This window comes from Oryx dammah, unplaced genomic scaffold (genome assembly GCF_014754425.2).
Source record: "Oryx dammah isolate SB20612 unplaced genomic scaffold, SCBI_Odam_1.1 HiC_scaffold_7, whole genome shotgun sequence".
In the NCBI taxonomy this organism is placed as follows: domain Eukaryota; kingdom Metazoa; phylum Chordata; class Mammalia; order Artiodactyla; family Bovidae; genus Oryx; species Oryx dammah.
Window position 1 is genome coordinate 2344505 of NW_024070191.1, and position 27263 is coordinate 2371767.

Genomic DNA, 27263 nt, shown 5'->3' on the forward strand with positions numbered 1-27263 from the left:
GATGGGCAGTGTGACAAGTCTACACCCTGAGTACCTATCAGGTACGTTCCTTCCTCAGCACACAAGGAAACTCAGCAGCTGCTGGGGGTGTATCAATGTGATCTCAATCCATTACAGGATTTTGCCTTTTTTTCATTGAACCTATTTACCATAAAGATGGTTATTTTTCCTTCTTAATCCTCCCACAATAATGCACAACAGACAGACATACAAAGGATGTGAATTCTAATAAGAAGAATGTATCATGAGTCCCTTTTCTCATAATGACGAAAATATTTGCAAATATTCTGGCCTATTTAGATGTTCCACTTTCAAATCTAGCCTATGAACAAAGACATACTCTCCTTTAAAAAATGGAAGAAAACACATTGCAAAATAAAGTCCATTATAATAGAAGTTTTATGGAATTGCCTATCATCTTATGTTAAAAAATTCACATACTCTCAGATCTTATTTGTACTAGATCTTGTTTGACAAATAAAGAGTATATTGCTGGTGCTTTTATACGTGTACCTATGCTTCCCTGGTTGCTCAGATGGTAAAGAAGCTGCCTGCCATGTAGGAGATGCAGGTTTGATCCCTAGGTTGGGAAGATCCCCCGGAGAAGAGAATGGCTACCCACTCTAGAATTCTTGCCTGGAGAATTCCATGAACAGAGGAGCCTGGTGGGCGATGGTCCATAGGGTCACAAAGAGTCAGACACAACTGAGCAACTAACACTTTCACTTATCTACATCAGATATAAACTAACCAGTTATAACCCTCTTCCCTGATGAGTCTGGGTTACAATCCCTTCTAACACAGATTGTTCAATGGTTTATTGGTTGACATCTGAGATGAGATATGTTTACCAATCATGAGGCAGACGATATCTAACACTCTCTAAAGCTCAGAGTGCTTTGACGGCTGTGACAGAAATTAAAATTTCACTGCAAAAATCCAAGCTGTTGGCCTATTTAAGACTATCACTCCATTGCACAAACTGATCCATTGCTTCCTATGCACAGTTATTGTTCATGAGTATGAACTGAAACAGCAAAGAATTATACTGATTCAACTTGTAACAAAAGATACCCATATCACTGTTTTATTCCAGTCATATCTGCTATTAAAAACTATGTAGCAATTTTCAAAAGTGACCTGTGAGACACTAATCCTAAAATAAAGCAGGTGACTGTTGAAATATATTCAACTTAATATATAGACAAATATATTGTCAATAAAGGAATATCCCTCATAATAATGACACCCTAATGTTTATACAGTCCCCTCTAATATTGAATTTGATATACTATTGAATTTGATATGATACTATTTGATATGATATGATACTATATGATATGATACTATTGAATTTGATATGATACTATTTGATACTATCAAATTCATGTTTAACTTTTTTTTTTTCCTGACAGGGTCGCTTTCACTGATGATCACGCCTATGAAAGTGGAGATCAGAAAAGAGGGTCAACATAACTGTTTTTAAATCAAGGTCCTGATGTGGTGAGACATAAAAAGACTGACACTTAGGCAAAATAAGAAACTAAATTTAGGGTTGTTAGAGGGAAAATGAGATATTTTGAAAGTTACAAGTTAAAATTTCTTTATAAAGACACCTTTTTAAAAGTACATTTATTTAATGTGCCTCCTTTTCAAAAAATATCATTGTCTTCTCCTCAGTTTGTAAGAAAATAGCACCATACTTATTCCAAACGCACATTACTGTTCACTGGCATCAATATTGCTCCCTTAGCATGCTGTATTAGGATGATTGCTGTTAAACTGAGTTAAATAGTTGTAGGTTTTAATCTCTGCTCAGACAAGATAAGTCAATGTGAATGATCAGTTCAAGTTACCAACATGTAGTGTCTTCACTGTGAAATGGATAAGGAAGATAACTGCTCCCTGTTGTACGAGTACCTGTGTGCTCAGTCATGGCTGACTCTGCAACCCCATGGACTGTAGCCCACCAGGCTCCTGTGTCCACGGGATTCTCCAGGCAAGAATACAGGAGTGGGGTGCCATTTCCTCCTCCAGGGGATCTTCCCGAGTCAGGGACTGAACCTGTGTCTCCGGCGTCTTCAGCACTGGCAGGCGGATTCTTAACCACTGAGCCACCTGGGAGGCCATACTAAGTGCAAAATGCTACCATCTTGTATAGAGGCAGTCATATTGGTATTTTTATTTTCATTATCATCACTTTAATCACATGTCCATTACCTCAATAAATGACAACTTTATCATAATCTCCTGGGAAAGAGAATTAGGAGTTATCCCAAAGATGTGGTTACATTTACACAACTTGGTAAGATATAGCCATTTGGAAAGCTATGTCAGTGAGCCTGTGATTCAAAGACTAGATAGTAACAAAAGAAAACGTGATTTAAAGTGATGAAAATGTATTAGAAAGTTAAGTTCTTTGATGCTTAAGAATTTTTCAGATGTTTTATTTTGTAATTCATGAACCTCTTTTCAAAATTTATTGAAATGCCCATCAACATCTAATTTTTTGGAAAACAGATTCAGAGAAGGTAAACCCATCAGGAGGGGCATAGCCTTAATCAAGGGATTGAGTACATAGGTCATGGATAACCTTTGTGGCAATGGAAAAGTTACTGATAATCCCATTTTCTACAGAATATAATATGTGCCCCAAAGATATGGACCTATGTCAGCAAGTAAGAAAAAACAGAAAGCAATACATTCTCCACAGCTTTAAGAGTTGTTAAGTGTGTATGTGGAAGCAGGAAGGGGGTTAGTCCTTTACTCTGAGACATCATTTGTGGTTTTCCTGAGTGTAACTGAACTATCACTCACCTGACTTCCAATGATTTCTGTACAGTACAATTTGGAAGTAGCCAATTTTGTGGACCACTGCATTTTTTATAAATATTTTTAGTATTGAACCATTTTAGTAACTTCTTTTTATATACAGATTTTAAGCAAAAAGTTTAAAAGGATTTTATAGGAACTGTTTGAATTTCTGACTTTTGCTAAACTGTTATTCAGTAGCTAAGTTGTGTCTTCAGCATGCCAGGCTTCCCTGTCCTTCACTGTCTCCTGAAGTTTGCTCAAACTCATGTCCAGTGAGTCAGTGATGATACCATTTTGCTAAACTAAATGCTATTTAAAAAGCAATTTGCATAGTCTTCCCTGGTGGAAACATAGGGCTTCCCTGGTGGCTCAGAGGTTAAAGTGTCTGCCTGCAATGCAGGAGACCTGGGTTCGATCCCTGGGTCAGGAAGATCCCCAGAGAAGGAAATGGCAACCCACTGCAGTACTCTTGCCTGGAAAATCCCTTGGACGAGAAGCCTGATAGACTACAGTCCATGGGATTGCAAAGAGTTGGACACGACTGAGCAACTTTACTTTGCATAGTCTGGGATAAGTACATCATAAAGTATAATTTAGTTAAGCTCTCCTATTCGAATAAGTGAATTCACTTATATTTTGTTGGGAAAGAACTCATAGTGTAGTACCCTAGCAACAGAGTGAGATTTCTATGGAAAACATGACTTACTCTCAAACTGCTTACTTTTTTCACTGTTTAAGTTTTCAAGAAACTAAGACAAGGGCCACCAATAGATGAAATAATGTGTGAACGGAATGACTTCCTGCAGCAGGGAGCCCCCGTCAGGACCTGCCCTGCTCACAGCACCTTCACCTGCATTCTCATTCCCACCAGCCATAACACACTGAGTGCCACACAGAGACGGTCACCAGGAGAAGACTTCCTGATGATTCTCTTATGTTTGGGGGAAAACAGGTTAACTGTAGAAACAGCATAACCTGTAAGATGTTGCAGAACATCACTGGTCATTTCAGAGTGAGCTACCTGGTTTCCACCTGCAGCTCTGACTCTCAGGCTGGGACCCACTCACCCTCGCACACGGGCTGCAGTCCTGACCAGGACCCATTGAGCAGACACGTCCGCTCGGCTGAGCCCCGCAGCTGGTAGCCCATTTCACAGGAGAAGCGCAGGAGGCTCTTGGCCTTAAACTCCTCTCCAAGCCGAGACCCATGGGCTGGGGTCCCGGGATCACCGCAAAATCCAGGGTTATTTCCTGCAGAACACAAACACATGGCAGTAGACGATGCTGTTTAAAACAGAGTTGTTATATTTAAAGAGAATAAAACTTTATGTAAATGTGTATCAAACGTGGTCACAATCATATAACATTCTGGAAATCCTGTGAGAAGGGTTTTCTTTATTACAGCACAAAAGTAGAAGACTCTAAGAAACTGTTTATATGTAACTAAAATCAAAATAGTTTATTAAAATATGGTAGTGACAATAACTGATATTCTTTGGAAGAAACAAAGCACTGGGGACAGTGAGTGCAGGAGTTGCTCACTGGAGATGCTGCTGAGGACGCCCACAAGGAGATGGGGGAAGGTGTGTTGGGAATAAAAGAATCAAATAAGAGGTGTGATCCACTGAGTTATTATGAAACATTCATGGAAGAATTAAGATGATTTCTTTTCCAAACAGGACCGATGTGATTGTTGATGGTGGAGATAGGAAAGACGTGGAAGAACTGAGAGGAACCAGAAGGAGAGAAAAGGGAGGGCAAGCTGAGTCAAGGCAAGCAGGCTTCCTAGTCAGGGATGGGAGGCTCCTGGGGCTCCAGCAGGAGAAACCGTGCTGGGACAGGCATTCATTCAAAGAGAAGAAGCCGCAGACGCCGGCGATGTGTCCCAGGGGTGTGCTCGGCTGGAATGGGTTAGTAACCACTTTGGAGACGGGCGCCGCCAGTCTGTGTCCGCGCGGTGGGTGACTGCCCGCACCAGCCCACCTGTGCAGTGGGGCAGGGCTCCGCTCCAGTGACTGTCCTCCTGGCAGGCTCTGCTGCTGTCACCCACGAGACTGCGGCTCCCTCGGCACGAGTAGTGGACCACGGCCCCGTACGTGAACAGGTCTCCTGTGAGTATGGCGTTGGCAGGGACGCCGGGGTGTCCACACGATATCACTTAAGAAGAAGAGAAAATAATCAATAAGTACATTGTTCCTGTTAAGCTGCTCTGTGTTGGTCACTGTACTTCAGAGACTCATATGATCACCGCCTATTAACAAAAACACATCCCTGGTACCCTGTGGATGAGGGGCATCAACTTCCAGACGACCCTCCCTCACACATTACTGAAGACCAGGAAAGGGTCTGTCAGTGAAGCTTTTTGTTTGTTTGTTTTTTTATTAAGGTAGCTTTGCTGAAGGTAGAAATTGACATTGATATTTTGAAAAAGAAATTCATCTACCTAAATTTTTCCATCTGCCCTTAGCTGTATACTAAGTAAGCAGTGTTCATACAAAATGGTAGAGACTGCCACATATCCGCAAAGCTATCACCATTATTTCTTCAGTTAGTATGCTTTGCATGGGGACAAAACTCAGTCAAATCTGCTCCCTCTTCCAGATCATATGCCTAGAGAGACCATTCTAACAAATTTTCCTTGTTATTATTTGTCTTAAGTACATTTAAATTGGGGGTCTAGTTGCTTTATAATATTATGTTAGTTTTTGCCGTACAACAAAGTGAATCAGCTATATATATATATATATATATATATATATCCTCTATTAAATTTTTTACTTTAATAAAAATAAAATGCTTAAGTTAAAAAGTAATAATAAATTACTGATTAATTTTTAACCCAAGTATTCCATTCATTTCTTTATACCAAATGAGGCCCATCATCTGATTGTAATTACTCCTCAAAAAGGAAAAAATCTAGAATACCACAGGATGGTAAAGTCTTCTATCTCTCTATTTGTAAAGTCCAAAATTTTTAGGGTTAACCACTAAAAAATAATATACATGATCAAATAGCTAACTGTGAGACAGTCAATTCCTAGGCAGGTTGATAAGAGGTTTGGGGTTCCCGAGGAGGAGAGAGGGGTCTGGGTCTCTCGAAGAGGAGAGAGGGGTTTGGAATTCTCAAGGAGGAGGAAAGGATTTCTTAGTCACATAAAACGTTTTTTCTTAAAGCCAGGAACTGATGATTACACAACAAAAAAACTAAGTTTAAACTCAATCAGCTCAGTTCAGTTCAGTCACTCAGTCATGTCCAACTCTTTGTGACCCCATGGACTGCAGCATGCCAGGCCTCCTTGTCCATCACCAACTCATCCATTGAGTTGGTGATGCCATCCAACCATCTCATCCTCTGCCGTCCCCTTCTCCTCCCACCTTCAATCTTTCCCAGCATCAGGGTCTTTTCCAGTGAATCAGTTCTTTGCATAAGGTGGCCAAAGTACTGGAGTTTCAGCTTCAACATCAGTCCTTCCAGTGAATATTCAGGACTGATTTCCTTTAGGATGGACTGGTTGGATCTTCTTGCAGTCCAAGGAACTCTCAAGAGTCTTCTCCAACACCACAGTTCAAAAGCATCACTTCTTCAGTGCTCAGCTTTCTTTATGGTCCAAATCTCACATCCATACATGACTACTGGAAAAACCATAGCCTTGACTAGACAGACCTTTGTCGGCAAAGTAACATCTCTGCTTTTTAATATGCTGTCTAGATTGGTCATAGCTTTTCTTCCAAGGAGCAAGTGTCTTTTAATTACAGGGCTGCAGTCACCATCTGCAATGATTCTGAAGCCCAAGAAAATAGTCTGTCACTGTTTCCATTGTTTCCCCTTCTATTTGCCATGAAGTAATTGGCCTGAATGCCATGATCTTGGATTTTTGAATGTTGAGTTTTAAGTCAGCTTTTTCACTCTCCTCTTTCACCTTCAAGAGGCTCTTTAGTTCCTCTTTGCTTTCTGCCGTAAGGGTGGTGTCATCTGCATATCTGAGGTTATTGCTATTTCTCCCGGCAATCTTGATTTCAGCTTGTGCTTCATGCAGCCCAGCGTTTCTCATGATGTGTTCTGCATATAGGTTAAATAAGCATGGTGACAATACACAGCCTTGACGTACTCCTTTTCCTATTTGGAGCAGTCTGTTGTTCTATGTCCAGTTCCAACTGCTGCCTCCTGACCTGTATACGGGTTTCTCAAGAGGCAGGTCAGGTGGTCTGGTATTCCCATCACTTTCAGAATTTTCCACAGTTTACTTTGATCCAGTCAAAGGCTTTGGCATAGTCAATAAAGCAGAAATAGATGTTTTTCTGGAACTCTCTTGCTTTTCTGATGATCCAGCAGATGTTGACAGTTTGATTTCTGGTTCCTCTGCCTTTTCTAAAACCAGCTTGAAGATCTGGAAGTTCATAGTTCACGTATTGTTAAAACCTGGCTTGGAGAATTTTGAGTATTACTTTGCTTGCGTGTGAGATGAGTGCAATTGTGTGGTAGTTTGAACACTCTTTGGCATTGCCTTTCTTTGGGATTGGAATGAAAACTGATGTTGACCTTGAAAGTACAGAGGGAGAAATTATCTTAAAAGATAGATTTCTCACTCAGTCAGCTCTAGATATCTGCTGTAAGCTACAAAAACAGGCGCCTGGACCAAATCAGTCTTTAGAAAAACTTGCAGCTGGCTCAGAGAGTATATTATGGTAGGAAATATGAGGAAGAAAATAGGAAGAAAAAAGAACCGGGACAAAGACTGAAGCCCCAACAGTGGCTGTTAAACCTGATTTGAAACAGCTTGAGGAAAAATGCCCAGAGGGACCCAGGTGAAAAGGGACGGACTTGTTATTACTGTGGGAAGGAGGGCGCATCTCAAGCAGGATTGCCCCCAGGCATCTAAGCCACCCCCAGTCTGTGTCTGGTCCGCAAAGGACCACACTGGAGGAGAGACTGCCCTCCGAGGTATAGGTCCCAGAGGTCGGACTCTCAAGACAATCGGGACTGAAGGTGCCTGGGGGTCCCCAAGCAAGCCCCCTTCCTAATTATACCTGAGGAACCCCGGGTATTAGTAACTGTGGGGGCCAATCAGTAGATTTTCCTTTGGACCCTGGGGCAACTTTCTCTGTGCTCACGGAAGCCCCCGTCCGCTTTCCTCCTGATCCACTACTGTAATGCGACTGTCAGGAGAGCCAAACGCTGTTATGTCAGTCATCCTTTAAGCTGCAGCTGGGGCTCTGTGCTATTTTCTCGAGTTTCTAATTGTGCTGGGAGTCTCCCTCACCCCTTCTCGGGAGGGATATACTGAACAAGGTCCAGTCTCTGTTTTTATAAATATGGAATCTATTCTTTTTAACTGAACAAAACGTAAATCCTAAAGTGTGGGCTGATGGAAAAACTGTGGGTCTAGCACAAAATGCTGTTCCTGTAGTTATAAAGCTCAAAGACCCTCACCTATTTCCATATCAAAAGCAGTATCCACTCAAGCCTGAGGTTAAGGAAGGGTTAAAACCCATCATTGAACATTTAAAGGAACAGGGGCTATCAATTCTCTGTAATAGTCCATACAACACTGCTATTTTGGATGTAAAAATGTCAAATGATAAACAGAGACTAATTTAAGATATATAAATAATAAGTGCCTGATCCTTATACCTTATTTTCTGAAGTTCCTGAACGAGCCAAATATATTTCAGTCACTGATTTAAAGGTTGCTTTCTAGAGTTAAACCTCTATTAAATAATCTTCTACCTATGACATTAAGACAATTGAGAGGATTCTTGGGCATTTCAGGCTATTGATGCATTTGGAGTCTGGGTTATGGGGAACTTGCTGGGCCTTTATATAAACTTTTAACTGAAACTCAGCAGGCACAAACCAACAAGCTGGTTTGGTCCTCCAGAGACTCAAAAGGCTTTTAAGGCCCTTCAAACTTCTCTCTTGAAGGCTCCTGCTTTGAGCTTGCCCACAGGATCAGAGTTTATTTTGTTTGTTACTGAAAAAAGGCTATGGCCACATTGCTTAAGGGTAATTGCTACTTTTGTTTTGCCAATGACTAAAGCTCATAAGTTTACTAATGGACAAAATCTTACTGTACTGACTTCTCATGATGTAAGTGGGATCTTAAACTCTAAAGTTCAGAGCAAGAATGGCTCCCTCTTTAAAGCTGCTATAACTCAAGGGGTGTCACAAGCTCTAAGAATAGAATATCACTTACACTGTTCCTGGAGACCCCAATTTTCAGAAAAAGTTTAAAAGGCTAATGACATTATTGAGGCATCTGCATAAGGTAACTCAGGAAACACAAGACTGTTGGTTTAAAGTTTTACCCATAGCTTTAAAGAGGGCTTGAGCTGCTCCTAAGAAGAACGGAGTGTCTCTGTGACAGATTTTTTTGTGCACAGATATTGTCATAGATCTGGAAGCCTTAGAATTAACTATGTGACTCAGCTTTTAGCTTTTCAACAGACTTTACCAGGAAGTTAACTCCTGACCCAGCCTTTGAGTCAAACAAGCCACTGTTTGAGCTGGGAACCGAGATGGGCCTGAGAATATATGTGGGCTTACTTCTGCTGACTCCAAAAGTCCTGAGTCTGCTGTTTGACCCTCAAGACAATGCCTTCTTTTCCTGGGCTCATTTCTACGCTGCATTCCACAATTCGTCTAATTACTGGGTCTGTGGAGCACTCTCCTGCTCATCAATTGAAGGCTCAACAGGGTGTGCTTCTCCTCATCAAGGAAAGGACTTTCCTTAACACTGCAATGACATCCAACAAGCCTAAGAATGACCGATGTAACTATGGATGTAACGTGACTTTTACTTTTGATTATGTTTTAACTTGGTTTAATGACTATTTTCCTTATATCTAGACCTGTATAATGGGGTTTGTTTCTAACTGTCTGAGTTTTTAAGTTACAGACGATTGTCCAGCCTCCTATAAGTGCCATGCCCTCCTTCAACTATTACTTGGGGCCCCGGGATCTGAGACCCTCAATATGAGGGTTAGGAGAATATGTTGCCTCAACAATTTAGGGACAATGCCTCTCAACAGCAGGAAGTAGTTATGAAATGAAAACAATGCCCCTTTCCCTTGGCAACATAACTCTCCTAAAAGAAAAGGGAGGAATGAGAGGCAACTTGATAAGACGTTCCGGGTTCCCGAGGAGGAGAGAGGGGTATGGAATTCTCAAGGAGGAGGAAAGGACAAATATCTTTTTTTTTTTTTTCCTTCTACATTGCATAGTCTTAGTCATATAAAAGAAAATGTGTTTTTCTTTAAGCCTGATGGTTATACAACAAATAACTCAGTTTAAATGCTATACTCAGGATTATGTAACAATAATGTATTGTGCTTGAGGACACTTTCTCCTTCCTGAAAACCTCCTGACTAATCTTGTTATCTTAAAATGTAAATTGTGGGAGTGGGTCTAGTAAGATCTTTACAAACTTGAAACATGTTTTTGACTTATTGTAATAACCAATTTAAAAAGTATATAACTCCCTTTCCTAAGACTAGTAAGTGGGGCACTCTCTGTCCCCCTTCTGAGGCATTCTCTGTCCCTTTTCATACTTTAATAAAACTCTGCTATACAAACTCTCCTGAGTGATCAAGCCTAGTCCCTGGTTTCAAAGCTAAATCTTCTTCTTCGGAGATCACGAATTCAACATCATTCACTGTAAGCTATTAACTGGACTGAGGGTGCCAGAAATGATCCAAAGGGAGCTGATTTTACATCCAAGAGAGATTGCATTGTCATCAGCAACCGCAGAGCGACACCGACCAGTGAGGCAGGTTTCAGAAAGGCCCCAGTGCCCCCTGAGTCACATTCGCCCTCCCCTGACACTCTCTCATCCTGATATCCACTCATCAGAGAACAGGAGTTTATCTAGAGTCCTAAAAAGAAGCTAACTAGAGCAGAATCAGTGACATGGTTGGTGAATGATCAGTTCCAGGTGAAATAAAAGAGAAAAAAAAAAATCAGTGAACCATACAACATCACAAATAGAGAGGGTGGCGAGACACTACAGAGTCTGTGGTAAAAAAGCGATCCTTGGAGAGCATGTGTTCCCAAGTTCCCATAACTCCAGTGGTTAATGATGACAGCGGTGGGAACTCACCGATTTGGAAAGTGAGATCAGTGAAAAGCTGGCTCCTGGAGGTCTAGGGCACAGGGGCAACATCACAGCCACTAATGGAAGTCTTAGGGAGGCTGGGGAAGAGGCTAGGCAAATCTCTGGGGAGAAAATAAAACTAATTTCTCTGAAAAGTTCCCATGTGTGAAGGCACAGAAAACCAGAGCACACAACATTTGATGAGAATTGTAACACATTTATAGTTGTTTGTTTGTTTGTTTGTTTTTGTCATATTAGCTTGTACATTTGTTTTTGAAAGTCATCGTTCTCTTTCTCCATAAGAATTAACTGTATTGTAACACTTAGAATTTGACACAGGTTTCCAGGCAGATTCAAAGGGCTTTGAGGGACCTTGACTTGCAGGAAAAGTCTCCAGCACCAGTCCACTCTGCAAATATACCAAAAATGCTGTAATCATGAGGGCTAAAATGAACTGTCACCTTTTTTCAGTATTTCAATTTATAATGTAATTGTCATTTCTCATTTTCTGTATGCATGAAAAATGAATACTAAAAAGATATTGATTTTAAGAATGGTTTTGTTTCTGATTTTTAAAAGACCAAGACAGTGACTCCCTTTCCTTCATTTTCAGACTCTGTTTTAAAAAGACACAAGATAATTCTCTCTGAACTCAAGGATAATATGCTATTTCAAGGGAAAGAAAGTATAAGGTAACTCCTGGGGTGAAAAAGAAAATGTCCTTGCTCATCTGCATACTGTTAATAACGTTTTCTGGGAAGCCAGAGCTGTGACCTGTAGTTCTGTCTGCCCAGAGGAGCACCCCGCTCTTCCTCTTGGTTAAACCTAAGGGTCACGAGGAAGCGCCAATCAGGGTGCCATCTTCTTTATCAGGCTCACACTGGACTGTCCCAGAAGTGGTGATGAGACAAATGAGGCCCCCAGAGTGTTCCACACTTCTGGCCACAGATACTGGGTCCATAGACGGAGACTCCATACTATAGCCGTTTGCAGTATCTCTGAACCTGGGTCCCCAGGGAGGCAGCGTGTTGTGAGAGGTACAGTCTGGAGGCTGCTGGCGCCTGGGTGAACCAGAGGATCTGCCCGCCTGCCCGGCTGAAGCAGGAAACGAGCACTGACAAGTGGACACAGGGACAGCAGGGTCCAGGCGGAGCTGACTGAGTCCCTTGCCTTCTTAAAGATATCATAAAAACTAATAAGATTTGTGATGAGGTCAGGAGGAGAGAATAAAAAATCAATACCTTTTTGAATAGTATTAAAAAAAAAAAACTACATATGTTGTGTTGGCAGTGTTCTTTGAAGGCCAGACGACCCCACTCACCCAGACACTTGGGCAGAGAGCGATCCCACAGGCCGTTCGCCATGCAGGTGAGGGCAGAAGATCCCAGCAGGTAGAAGCCCCTCTTGCACTGATATACAACAGTCACTCCATACTCAAAACCCCCGGCGAGGTTCTGGTGCTCGTGACGAACAGCATTTTCCACCAAGCCTGGGTCGGAGCAGTTCACCACTGTGGAGGGAAGCACATCACACATAGTTTACACGCAGCTCTAGTTACAACCCTGGAGGGGAGGATGGCAACCCACTCCAGTGTTCTCAGCTGAGAAATCCCAGGGGGACAGAGGAGCCCAGTGCGCTGCAGTCCAGGGGGTCACAAAGAGTCAGACATGGCTGACTAAACAACAACAACAACATTTATAAATGAAACAGACTGCAGAGAAGGTGAACTCCTCTTCGTGGTTTTGGGAAGTTTGTAAGATGACAACCTCACAGCCAAGGCTTAGTGTGAACTCCTGCAGCCTTGACGAGCTCCACTTCCTGCTCTGGGTCACTAGGCTTCAAAAAAATATCAAGCAACATACTGGCTTCTACAGCAATTTTAACATGAGGCTGATAGCTTTTAACTGCTTCCTAATAATAAGCTTCTTCAATGTAAAGTATAAAATTAGTTTTCCTGTTTATATTTTTACATTATGAAAATGTTAAAGTAGAAATGGCTGAAGTTAAAATCTTTGTATGTTGAGTGTGAGGTTTAGGACAGCCTGGGACACACAAATTAATTCTACCCCCTACCCCCATCAACATGTATTAATGCGCCAATATGTGCCTGCAGTGATTTCTGTTAAATGTCTGTGCTAAATCGCCTCAATCATGTCTAACTCTTTGTGAACCCCATGGACTTTAGCCTGCCAGCCTCCTCCATCCAGGGATTTCCCAGGCAAGAATACTGGACTGAACCCACATCTCTTATGTCTCCTCCATTGGCAGACAGGTTCTTTACCACTAGCACCACCTGAGAAGCCTTCCATCAACACTTAATAGAATGTAAAATAAGGTGACCCCTGGTTTGAGGTCTTCCCCTGTAGAAACCGCAGGGACAGGGAACGTGTTCTCCGAGCTTGAGCACCTGCTGGCGTCGGGAAGGGGACCAGCCGCCACAGGTGCAGAGGAGAGAAGGGGCCAGAACTGTCTGCATTCTGATTGCCCAGGGCTGAACAGGCAGCTGCGGGAGCCACGCTCTCGCCCACATTTCAGACCTGCGGCAACTGCTACACTCTTTTGGTTGGAGACATAGTGTCTAGCAGAGGGTAACACATTAGAGCGAAACCGGTAGCAGACTCACTGTCGGGGTCTCCCCACATCCCAGCATCACACCCCTCAACACGCGAAGCACAGAAACCTGGCCTTGATGTTCGGGTGTTCAAACCTGATGCGGAACAGGAAGTCCTCAGCTGGAGAGAAAGGGAGACACTGTGCCACACACACAGCCCACCTGGAGTCCCGGAGGCCGTTTGTGTTTACTGGGGCTAAGACATTCATGGAATGGACCAGCAGCACGTCCGAGGTCACAAAGGTGGCTACACCAGAGCTAGGTGAGGCTCAGAGCTCCGGACTACCTGCGGACTGCTGAACCTCCTGCAGTGGGCGCAGGGCTTTGTGGGAAAAGGGAGGAAGGACGGGAGGGGAGGAGGGAGGGAGGAGGGGGGAAAGAACCATTTCCTTATCTTCTTAATTCTTTCATTTTATCTTACAGTTTGTGTTTACATTTCTTTTTCTATGTTTACTCCTGTTTCTTGCTTATTTCTTATTTTCTTTTATGGCTCATTGAAAATCTGATCACAAACAGGAAATATAAGAAAATGATACTTCATAATGGAAACTATAGCCAAGTTAAATTCTTTGGCAGTGGGAAAACATGGGTAAGGATTAGTTCACTCATTAAAAAAAAAAAAACACACATTTGTAGTTGATTAGAGTTTTGAGTAATATTTGTTTTTAAATTTTCCAATAGAAGGGATTATGCAAACTTGAGAGGACAATTGAAGGTGAGATGACTCTGCAGTGTTCAGTGTACTGCACAGAATAAATGTTTTCAGCTTGTTTACTAACTGCATGAATCAAAATTTAAATATAAGATTACTGGTCACGGGGGGAAAAAAAAACAAAAAAAAATTTATTATGAGGATTTTTCAAATACATGAAGGTTACCTTTCATTTTTTATCAATAACTGATAAGAATAAAGAAACTGATTTTAGGTGTAATGAGACATTCAGGTTGGATACAGAAGAAACATCCTAATTGATTGTTACTGATTCTAGTTAAATTTCAGAGACAGGTCGGGGTAGGGACACTGAGAACCTACTATGCATCAGGCACTGTGCTAAGCGTGTCACATGTGCTGATTTACTTAGAACTCACAGAAACCCAGACTTTCTTTGCCCGGTTGTAGAAGAAAACTGATGTTCTCCATTGAAGTTGAGGATTAACTAACTCTAAGACCCTGGATTTGTAACAGGAGGGAAAGTGGCAGGGCACAACTTTTGAGAGGATGACATAGCCCAAGACAACATAAACCGATTAGAGTCAAATAGGACCAAGATGACACACAAGACTAGACCTTAATCCTCAATCAACAAGTGAAATGACACATCAGAAGTGCCAAGACAGTTCCATGGAACTGTTACAAGACCAAGGAGTAGGCAGTGGCCCAGATCCTGGAAATCTCCACCCCTTCTGAAAAATAGTTGAAACAATCCTCCCACTCATTAGCATATGAAATTACCAAGCCTATATAAACTAACCACACCAAATTTCGTGGCTGCATTCGCCCTCTGCCAGGGCCCACACTCGTCTGTGGAGTGTGCTTCTCTCTGTATCTGAATAAATTAACTTCTTACCTATCACTTGGTCTCTCACTGAATTCTTTCCAGGATGAGGTATCAAGAACCTGAGCTTCATTAGGTCCTGAAACCAGGTACTGTGGGTTTTGGCTAGGTTTGAGTCCCAGCCATGTAGGTTCGAGTCCAAAACCAGGTTTTGACTGGGTTTGAGTCCCAGCTATGTGGGTTAGAGTCCCAATCTGAAGTAAACAGTTCCTGATTCAGTTATGTAAGTTTAATAAGCTTTTGTTTTGTTTGCTTGTTTCCCTTTTCATTCCTCTCTAATCAGAACAGAGCCTTCACTCACCCCATAGTTTCTTAATTTTCTTCATTCTCATGTATGTAACAGCAGAGTACATATACTCTCTGCATTAAAATGACCAGTCCTACAAAACTGTAGATAAGATGGAAAAAAATAAAACCTCCTAATGTTTGCCTGTAACACAAACATTTTTACATGAGGAAATAAACTGTCAGACTTGGGTCTACCTTATTTCTTTTCCTTGAACTTGACACGTATTTTGGAATTTCAGAGAATGCTCTTCTTTAGAAACAGGGCCTCGGAACAGCAGATGTAAACCCGACTCTTAGAGCAGACGTGACGACGTCTATTTTCATTCTGTGTTACAAAGTCTGCAGCCCTATAACTTATCTACTCCAGAAAGATATTACTATTAGTAGGAAAGGGTGGCTTTTTAATTTATTTATCTTCCTGGTCCTGTTTGTAAAGGTAGCATGGGGGGTTGAGTCATTTCCTGTCGGTTGCTGTCGTACAGTCGCTCAGTCGTGTCCAACTCTTTGTGACCCCATGGACTGCAGCATGCCAGGCTCCTCTATCCTTCACTGTTTTCTGGAGTTTGTTCAAACCCATGTCCATTGAGTCAATGATGCCATCCAACCATCTTATCCTCTGTCATCCCCATCTCCTCCTGCCTTCAATCTTTCCCAGTTCCTGGATGACGGTGATCTGATTTATCACAAATGCATCAGGCATGGTCTGAGCTTCCTTATGGGGAGGGCTGAGTCTGAGGATAAAATGTGGCTCAAGGTGGAGAGAGTGTGGAAATCTGCATCTAAATCAGCCTCATTGAGCACAGATTTACCTGGAGTTTCATTCCAAAGTTCTGGTGGAGTTGCCCTTTCCCATCATTAACCAAATACCATAGGGCTGGCTTCTCAGGGGACTCAGATGGTAAAGAACCCACCTGCCAGTGCAGGAGACACAGGTTCAATCCCTGGGTTAGAAAGATCCTGTAGAGAAGGAAATGGAAACCTACTCCAGTGTTCTTGTCTGGGAAATCCCATGGACCGAGGAGCCTGGCAGATGGCAGTCCACGGGTGGCAATGAGTCAGACACGACTCAAGAGCTAAGCAGGCACACTCAGGATTCCACAGCTAATTGACCACCACCCCACCCACCCCCCGACCAGATTAGACATGTGGGAACTGTATTCAGCATTTGGAGGGGGGAAGAAATGAAGCACAACAGCATGCTTACACAAGATACAACACCTTAGACCTTCTGGAGAATTATTAAAGGAATCACACAGAGAAGAATCAGGCCATAACGCAGGGCACATGGAGAATCTCTGGAAATTGTGTTAATAGGGGAGTTATTTCTGTTAAATTCAACTTTTTAAATTTCTTGTCATTTTTTTTTTCTGACACTTTACTATCCTTATGAGCCTAACCTCTTTAAAACCATGCTTTTCCTCGTTGAATAATATCCATGTAAATTCCGTGAATTAGACAGTACCCCATACTTCATAAGTGAAGCAACACAAAGGAACAGAGAGTAACAGAAAATGTGTGCAAGAGGCATCTGGCTCGCTGGGGGATTTCTAATCCCCTCGAGGCTGGGATGACGATACTTGTCAGTCATCTCCCCCTTAATCAGAGGTTTTGGAGGTGCCAGCTTTTAAAATTAAGCACTCATTTTAAAGGTCTGCTCTTCCAAAGGTAGGGTCAAGAGAACAAGAAGACAAGTCACAGGATAAGAGACAATATTAGGAAGGACACAGCTAATAAAGGATGGCTACCCAAAACTGAAAAAGAACTCTTAAAACTCAACAATGGAAAACAACTCAACTGAAAAATGAGCCACAGACCATAACTGACCCCGCAGCAGAGAAGACTTACAGACGGCAAATAAGCACATGGAAAGGTGCTGCAGGTCATATGTCATCAGGGAGATGCAAATTAAACAAAAATGAGATGCCACTGCACACCTATCAGAATGGCCGCCACTCGGAACGCGGACAACTGCAGACACCGACCTGATGTGGAGTCGGAACTCTCATCGCTGCCAGTGGGAATCAGACTGTGCAGCTAGTTATGAAGACAGTTTGGAGGTTTCTTACTGAATTAAACATAACTCTTACCATACAATCCAGAAATCCTGTTCCTTAATATTTACCCAAGGTAGTTAAAAACTTCTGTCCACACAGAAACCTACATGGGAATGATTACAGCAGGTTTATCTACAGTTGTCAAAACTTGGAAGCAACCAAGATGTACCTCAGGAGGTAAATCTACAGATAGACTGTGATCCTTCCAGACAAAGGATTTTGCCCATTCCTAAAAATGTACTATCAAGCCATTAAAAGGCATAGAGGAAACTTAAATGCATGCACTAAATGAAAATTCAGATCTGAAATGGTTACATGTTGTGGTTCCAACTTGACATTCTAGAAAAGGCAAAACTATGGAGATGGTAAAAAGATCAGGGGTCTCCAGGTGCTGAGGGGAAGGTGGAGGGCTGAGCAGGCTGAACAAGGAAATGTTAGGGCTGTGAAAACACTGGGCAGGTACAGCAATGACAGCTACCTGTCCTCAAGTGTGCATGCTAAGTTGCTTTAGTCATGTCCCACTCTTTGCGACCCCATGGACAGTAGCTCACTAGGCTGCTCTGTCCATGGAGTTCTCTAGCCAAGAATATTGGAGTGAGTTCCATCCTCTCCTCCAGGGGATCTTGCAAACCCAGGGATCGAACTCAAGTCTCTAATGTCTCCTGCACTGGCAGGCGGGCTCTTTACCACCACTGCCACCTGGGAAGCCACATGGCATCATACACCTGTCCAAACCCATAGGTCCAATGTTAAAACTAAAACCCTGGGTTTCCCTTGTGGTCCAGTGGTTAAGATTCTGCCTTGCAATGCAGGGGACACATTCAATCCCTGGTCTGGGACAATTCCACAAGCCAAGGGGCAACTAAGCCTTTGAGCTTGTCCTCAGGCCCTAGAGTCCATGCTTTGCTATAAGAGAAGCCACCACAAGAGAATCCTGAGCAGCACAACTAGAGAGCATCCATCACTCACTACAACTGGAGAAAACCCCAAACAGCAGCGAAGACCCAGCACAGGCAAAGTGTACCATGTAGGTTCATCACTGTTAATAAATGCACCATGTTGCGGGGATGTTGATAATTAGGGGTATGCACTGTGGGGGCAAGGGGTACTGGGAAACCTCTGCACCTTCTTCTCAGTCTTGCTATGAACCTCAGTTCAGTTCAGTTCAGCCGCTCAGTCGTGTCCAACTCTTTGCGACCCCATGAACCGCAGCACGCCAGGCCTCCCTGTCCATCACCATCTCCCGGAGTTCACTCAGACTCACGTCCATCGAGTCAGTGATGCCATCCAGCCATCTCATCCTCTGTCGCCCCCTTCTCCTCTTGCCCCCAATCCCTTCCAGCATCAGAGTCTTTTCCAATGAGTCAACTCTTCACATGAGGGGGCCAGAGTACTGGAGTTTCAGCTTTAGCATCATTCCTTCCAAAAAAATCCCAGGGCTGATCTCCTTCAGAATGAATTGGTTGGATCTCCTTGCAGTCCAAGGGACTCTCAAGAGTCTTCTCCAACACCACAGTTCAAAAGCATCAATTCTTTGGCACTCAGCTTTCTTCACAGTCCAACTCTCACAACCATACACGACCACTGGAAAAACCATAGCCTTGACTAGACGGACCTTAGTCGGCAAAATAATGTCTCTGCTTTTGAATATGCTGTCTAGGTTGGTCATAACTTTTCTTCCAAGGAGTAAGTGTCTTTTAATTTCATGGCTGCAATCACCATCTGCAGTGATTTTGGAGTCCCCCAAAATAAAGTCTGACACTCTTTCCACTGTTTCCTCATCTATTTCCCATGAAGTGATGGGACCAGATGCCATGATCTTCATTTTCTAAATGTTGAGCTTTAAGCCAACCTTTTCACTCTCCTCTTTCACTTTCATCAAGAGGCTTTTTAGCTCCTTTTCACTTTCTGCCATAAGGGTGGTGTCATCTGCATATCTGAGGTTATTGATATTTCTCCCAGCAATCTTGATTCCAGCTTGTGCTTCTTCTAGCCCAGCCTTTCTCATGATGTACTCTGCATAGAAGTTAAATAAGCAGGGTGACAATAGACAGCCTTGACATACTCCTTTTCCTATTTGGAACCAGTCTGTTGTTCCACGTCCAGTTCTAACTGTTGCTTCCTGACCTGCATATACAGTTCTCAAGAGGCAGGTCAGGTGGTCTGGTATTCCCATCTCTTTCAGAATATTCCATAGTTTATTGTGATCCACACAGTCAAAGGCTTTGGCATAGTCAATAAAGCAGAAATAGATGTTTTTCTGGAACTCTCTTGCTTTTTCCATGATCCAGCGGATGTTGGCAACTTGATCTCTGGTTCCTCTGCCTTTTCTAAAACCAGCTTGAACATCTGGAAGTTCACAGTTCACATATTGCTGAAGCCTGGCTTGGAGAATTTTGAGCATTACTTTACTAGCATGTGAGATGAGTGCAATTGTGCGGTAGTTTGGGCATTCTTTGCCACTGTTTTTCTTTGGGATTGGAATGAAAACTGATCTTTTCCCGTCCTGTGGCCACTGCTGAGTTTTCCAAATTTGCTGGAATATTGAGTGCATCACTTTCACAGCATCATCTTTCAGGATTTGAAATAGCTCAGCTGGAATTCCATCACCTCCACTAGCTTTGTTCATAGTGGGCCTTAGAAAGCATCACTATGAACAAAACTATGAACCTAAAACTGCTCTAAAAGAAATCTATTAAAAAAAAATAAGTCCTTTCCAATTTTTCAAGAAAAGGCAGGAAGAAAAGACAAGTCAAAATTAACACTGAAGCCATTAAAAAGAACCCTGACCTCCTTCACACTGAGCCATAGGCTGCTAAAGGACCAGCACCTATTGTAAAACACCAAGTGAAAGTGAAAGTTGCTCAGTCATGTCTGATTCTTTGCGACTCTGTGGATTATACAGTCCATGGAATTCTCCAGGCCAGAATACTGGAGTTGGTAGCCTTTCCCTTTTTCAGGGGATATTCCAAACCCAGAAATTGAACTCAGGTCTCTTGCACTGCAGGTGGATTCTTTATCAGCTGAGCCACAACAGAAGCCCAAAACACCAAGAACTATTGTTAAATGACAGGCATTTGATTTCTTCTCTGTTGCTTTGGCATAAGTTGGGTGAAAATGATGGAGAAGGAAATGGCAACCCACTTCAGTATTCTTGCCTGGGAAAACCTGTGGACAGAGGATCCTACAGTCCATGGGGTTTGCACAGGAGTATAGACATGATTTAGCAACTAAGCTATGGCAAAGGAAAATGAGGTACAGAAAAGATATTTTGATAATTAAAAGGCTGCTCTTTGAATTTACTCCATCTTTCCTTTAGCCCGAATGTCCTGTGTCCAGTGGGCAATCTCAGTTGCTGGGGCCTTTCTCCCTAATTAACCAACCCTGATTTCTAAATTATTATCTGCTTAAAGGTATGAATTATTTCAGCCAGCTCTGTATTGACAGTGTATGGCATAGCACTCAGAACACAGTTGCTGCTGCTAAGTCACTTCAGTCGTGTCTGACTCTGTGCGACCCCGTAGACGGCAGCCTACCAGGCTCCCCTGTCCCTGGAATTCTCCAGGCAAGAACACTGGAGTGAGTTGCCATTTCCTTCTCCAATGCATGAAAGTGAAAAGTGAAAGTGAAGTCCCTCAGTCACTTAATAAATGTTAGGTTGAGGAGAAGGGTTCTGCAGGAATGGATCTAGACATCCCTTCAAGCCTAAGACATCAAAGACACAGCTATGCCATAATCCCCTGTGAAGATTCAGTTCAGTTCAGTTCAGTCGCTCAATCCTGTCCGACTCTTTGTGACCCCACGAATTGCAGCATGCCAGGCCTCCCTGTCCATCACCATCTCCCAGAGTTCACTCAGACTCACGTCCATCGAGTCAGTGATGTCATCCAGCCATCTCATCCTCGTTCGTCCCCTTCTCCTCCTGCCCCCAATCCCTCCCAGCATCAGAGTCTTTTCCAATGAGTCAACTCTTTGCATGAGGGGGCCAAAGTACTGGAGTTTCAGCTTTAGCATCATTCCTTCCAAAGAAATCCCAGGGCTGATCTCCTTCAGAATGAACTGGTTGGATCTCCTTGCAGTCCAAGGGACTCTCAAGAGTCTTCTCCAACACCACAGTTCAAAAGCATCAATTCTTCGGTGCTCAGCCTTCTTCACAGTCCAACTCTCACATCCATACATGACCACAGGAAAAACCATAGCCTTGACTAGACAGACCTGGAAGATTAACTGGACCTAAATTTATGTGCCTCCATTTTTAATCATTCTTACAGTTGAGCTATCTTTCCCTGTCATAGTGGATAGAGAAAACAGTTTGATTAAAGCTTTTTAACCTTTAGCTAGGTCCCTCTAGTCAGAGCTATGGTTTTTCCAATGGTCATGTATGGATGTGAGAATTGGACATAAAGAAAGCTGAGCACTGAAGAATTGATGTTTTTGAACTGTGGTGTTGGAGAAGACTCTTGAGAGTCCCTTGGACTGCAAGGAGATCCAACCAGTCCATCCTAAAGGAAATCAGTCCTGAATATTCCTTGGAAGGACTGATGCTGAAGCTGAAGCTCCAATACTTTGCCCACCTGATGTGAAGAGATGACTCATTAGAAAAGACCCTGATGCTGGGAAAGATTGAGGGTAGGAGGAGATGACAGAGGATGAGATGTTCGGATGGCATCACCGATTCAATGGACATGAGTTTGAGTAGGCTCTGGGAGTTGGTGATGGACAGGGAGGCCTGGCGTGCTACAGTCCATGGGTTCGCAAATAGTGGGACATGACTGAGTGGCTGAACTGAACTGAATCTTTAGCTTATCTCTGCAGTTGCCGGAACAAGTGGTGGACACCATAGCCCAGTCTCTCCACTGCCATCCAAGTGCCAGGGCTCGGGGCAGACACGTGGGCCCCGTGTTTACCTGTGAGAGGGGGTGAGTGAGTCACTATGGTTATCACAGCCATGCCTACACCATGTTCAGGAAGCACTACGGGCTTCTGGAGTGTCCCACTGAAGGGGAGGGGCAAGACATATGCAGAAGCCAACTAGTTGGGCCAGCTCGCACACTCCAGACATCCCCTAACGCCAGTCATCTCATCACTGCCCCTGCCTAACAGGACTGAATGATAACATGTAATCTACAAGGTTAACCTGCCAATGTCCAGGCTGACCAGATGGCCCACACTGTCAGGAGAGCAGCATGAGCTTTGGGATGAGAAACCAGGGGCATCTCTGGGAGATACTCCACCCTTTCCCTCCCCAGGACTTCCCTGGGGCTCAAATGGTAAAGACTCTGCCTGCAATGCAGGAGACCCAGGTTTGATCCCTGGGTCAGGAAGATCCTCTGGAGAAGGGAATGGCAATTCACTCTAGTATTCTTGCCTGGACAATCCCATGGACAGAGAAGCCTCGTGGGCTACAATCTGTGGGGTCGCAGAGTCAGATGTGACTGAGTGACTAACACTTCACTTCTCCTTCCCCACTAGGACACACCTGAAGCCTGCCTTCTGGAGACAGTGAGAACAAGGAACCTGGGGGTCTGCTCTTCATGGTAAGACTTTCTCATGTTGAAAAGGGAGTTTTAGAGGGAAGTGAAATGAGGAGGCATTACTCTGTTTTTGAGCTGCAGCCAAGCACTCTGATATAGACGTGTGCCAGCATGGACAGATAGGTAGCCAAATTTCAAGTAACTGCCTTTTGAAGCACAGCCTGAATTCCCATCCTGCTATTGTTGCTTTTGAATAGAGCTCCCTTGTGTACCCAGTGGGAAGGTGGGTGATTGTCAGAGCACAGGACCTTTGTATGTGTCTGGCTTTAATACTGTTACTACCAAAAACAAACAGAAATAAAACTTCACCTTCAGATGGAAGAACATTCACCTTCAGTATGAGAGATGTTTTAATGGAAGGTAATTGGAGCAAAACCTTAAACAGCATGAACTAAAGACTACAAGATGAACCTGTCAATGTCCAAGTTCTCTAAATTCTTAAAAACTCAAAAACTACAGAGCAGCATTTCCTTGGAAATTTAAGTGTTAATCCAAATCTGTATGACAATTTTTAAAGAAGCAAATTTCTAAAACTTGAGATCTAAGTGTGAGTGTGAAAGTTGCTCAGTTGTGTTCAACTCTTTGCGACCCCACGGACTATACAGTCTATGGAATTCTCCAGGCCAGAATGCTAAATGAGTAGCCATTCCCTTCTCCAGGGAATCTTCCCAATCCAGGGATCAAACCCAGGTCTCCCACATTGCCAGTGGATTCTTTACCAACTGAGCTATCAGGGAAGCCCTGAGATCTAAAACTTGAGATCTAAAAGCAGTTAGAACTTCTTAAGTACATCCCTAAGTCTAGAATTGTAAGGACCAAAGGCATGGAATATACATGGTAGAGATAAATGAGTGTCTAAGTGAGGAGAAGGATAAATGGAAGAAGTCTTTGAAGCACAGAGTCCCAGGGTTTTATGACTGAATATCTGGCCAAAGATCAGAGACCATGGAGAGATTTGTGTCATCGTCAGAAACGTTATTCCACCACGTGGAAAGTGGGTGCAGAAGCCCTCCAAGCAGGCAGCCAGGCCCCCTGCTCGGCAGGGGCTCTCCTACCTCGGCAGGTGGGCAGGGGGCTGCTCCACTGGCCACTGCTCCGACACTGGGCTCGAGACGCACCCTGCAGCAGGTAGCCGGGGCTGCAGGTGAAGTTCACCACATCGTTCAGGTTGAACTCGCTGCCGTTGGTCAGCCCGTGGGCGGGGTTCCCGGGGTGTCCACAGGTGATGGCTATGGAGGAAGACAGGTCCACATGGTGGTCAGAAGATGAACAAGTCATCACCTTCACCTGGAATTCTTTATTCATACATATCATATGTGCTAAACGGGTTAATTAGAGGGTTGACCGTGGATCCGATATGTTACAGACTGTGTTTATATTCGGAAGCAGAAATCAGGAGAAAGGGTCATGGGCTGAACCCACAGGTTTTTATTATAAATAATTGTGGAAAATAACCAGCACCTGCCTTTGTTCATAATCATAATTATTATTTCTTATTTACTTCATGATGGGATATCAAGTAACTTTGAAATAAAACAATGAAAAACAAGATGCAAAATTTTTCTGTTAATCATGAGGTTTGAATATTCTTCCCTTAGAAAACATCAAGCTAATTTTGTGGAACTCTCATTTTGAAACATTAAAGGAATTTAGCTGAAAATTTAAATTATGCATGAATAAATTATTCCAAAATCAATGTAAACATCATGAAATTAGCAAAAATGTGTGCATGCTCAAATCCTATTCTCTTCGCCATCCCCCATTTATGCAGTCAACTGTGATGCCCACAATCACAGTAACACAAATCATGAAGATACTCTTGACTGGCCCTTTCAAAAGAAACACATTACAGCTGTAAAACCGGTGTTCTTCTCACTTATCTTGTCAACCATTTTCCCTTTCAAGTAAAACTTTTACCCTTGACCTTTGTACATTTACCAGAGCACTATCACAGAGAAAATCCGTTACTTTTGCAAAAGTACATCAACGTTCCCTTTGTTTAGGAAAATAGAGAACATATTAGGAAAAATTGGTTTACAAGGAAATTTGCAATGGAGGTACATTCTCTTCTAAAAATAGGAGTTGGCATTTGCCTTTGAAGTTAGAAGGTTTGAGGACAATTGTTACATACAGTGTCACCTTCTATGAAAGGAAGGACTGCGTTCAAAGCTGTCTGTGTTCTTGACGAAGCAATGACAGAAACACAAAACAACACAGAAGGCTGGAGGTGGGCACGGGGCCACCTGCGGAGTCGATCTGCAGACTCGGGCTCAGCAGCTCTACCCTCCACTAGTCAGAGGTGCTGTCCACCTGGTCGTCCTGTGATGACGTCTAGGGGAACAAATGCCTGACATCCTCGTCCTGGGACCCATCTGAGATGAGCTGGTGAGCAGACACAATGTGGATGGGAGGCTGGCGGAGGGCTGGGAAAACAGGGAATGGGAGGAGGACCAGAGACAGAAGTGGGGGAGGGCCCGTGTTCTCTCTCTCCTGTCAGTTCTCCGTCTTCTCCTCTGAGATCAAACATGTCTGTGCTACAACTTAATGACAAAAGGAAAACACCCCTAAGGGAAACACCGCCCAGATTAGTTCACAGAAGGTACTTACGGACACAGACCGGGGTGTGTCCGGACCACTTGTGGTCTTGCAAGCATATCCGGACGGAAGTCCCTACGAGCCGGAAGCCGGGGTTGCACTGATAAACCACCGTGTCCCTGTAGCTGAAGCCGTCGCCGCTGATGTGCCCATTCACGATGGGGTCTGGGGAGCCACAGTGCCCGGCTGGAAAATGAGCAAAACCGACAAAGCGCGCTGCGGAGCGCGTCCGCCGTAAAAGCGCCGCGTTCACGGACAGACGACAGGGTCCTCCTGTCTAGCGCAGGGAGCTGCGTGCAAGAGCCCGGGATGCGCCAGAGTGGAAGAGAACGTGGAACAGATTACGAATCATGTGTAACTGAGTCACTCTGCTGTAGAGAAGGGACTAACACAATGTCAGTGGACTGTATATCAATAAAAATGTATAGAAGCAACACATTCATAATTTACCTTTATTGTCAAGTAACTAACAGCCTTGAATACAAACATTATATACATCTATATATATATGATATGTTTTCCTTTTCAGCTTAATTTTTCTCAACTGTTGTGGGAACATAAGCAATATTTCAAATAGAAAATTATTAAAGGGTATCCCCTAGTTATGGTTTTTCCATTTATTTCTTCTACTTATTTTTCACTCATATTTTATGGTATTTATCTGGTAAATAAAAGCCAAAAGGAAGGAAGAGACACTTGGAGTTAATCTAAGTTCCATAACCCTATTGAATATGTGTAGCAAGGAAAAGCATGGAAGGATTTCCAGTGAGAGATTAGATTCCTGAACTATTTATGAAATTCTAGAGGAAGGACTGGTGTTATAAAATAAATCCAATTTCAGGAAACGTCCATTTGAGTCATGTTTTCGAGCCAGCAGTGCTGGGGATTCAGTGAGGAGTAAGGCAGTCATAAGAGGTCTGACACAGAAAGCACCCCGGGGAGTCTCATCTTAAAGAGGTGAGGAATGGGGAGTGGACACGTAGCCAAGCCGGGTATCAGACACCCTGACAGAGGCAAGACTGAAGGCCTAAAGGAAGCGCACCACCCGCCAGCTGAAGGCGCCTAGTCCCTGTATTGAGAACCTTGATTTGATTTATTTTTAAAGTCTCAGTTAAAATGAAGATTATGGAGTTATGGGACCAAACTATTCATTTTCCAGAAAGGCACCCATTTTAGCCTTTTAGGTTACAGCCTTACACAGTTCACACTCTATGTTGTGCAACTTCCCCAATCTTGGCTACAGTTAGCTATTAGCATTCAGTGAGCACTAGTGCATGCATGCTAAGTTGCTCTAGTCATTTGTTTGCATCCCCATGGAATATAGTCCACCAGGCTCCTCCATCCATGGGATTCTCCAGGCAAGAATACTGGAGTGAGTGCCATGCCCTCCTCCAGGGGATGTTCCCAGTCCAGGGATCAAACACATGTCTCTAGTCTCCTACATTGGCAGGCAGGTTCTTTACCACTAGCACCACCTGGGAAGCCCTCCAGTGAGCACAATCAGCAGCAAAGGAAGGACAAGAAACTCTATTAACTGAAAAAAAAAAAAAAGAAGAGAGAGAGAGAGAGAATTGGGATGAGGGATGAGGGCAGCCCTGCACGTTTCAAAAGAAAGTATCTCCTAAATTAATAAAGTGATGTGACTATCTGGGAGACCTCACACTGGGATGCCAAGCCTCTGGGTTTTGTGTTTGCTTGTTTCTTTTTCATTAGCATTTGCCT

General features: G+C 43.3%; 1 protein-coding gene across 1 annotated transcript in view; it reads right to left on the minus strand.

The window, feature by feature from the left end:
- The window catches only part of CSMD1 (CUB and Sushi multiple domains 1), a 2078553-nt gene that overhangs the window by 35629 nt on the left and 2015661 nt on the right, over positions 1-27263 (minus strand). Inside the window, exons 53-57 of the mRNA XM_040243208.1 lie at positions 25554-25727; positions 24002-24175; positions 12225-12413; positions 4797-4970; positions 3882-4064 (exon numbers count right to left, since the gene is read on the minus strand). Of these exons, the coding sequence (XP_040099142.1) occupies positions 3882-4064; positions 4797-4970; positions 12225-12413; positions 24002-24175; positions 25554-25727 (894 nt within the window). The remainder of the gene's footprint in view (positions 1-3881; positions 4065-4796; positions 4971-12224; positions 12414-24001; positions 24176-25553; positions 25728-27263) is intronic.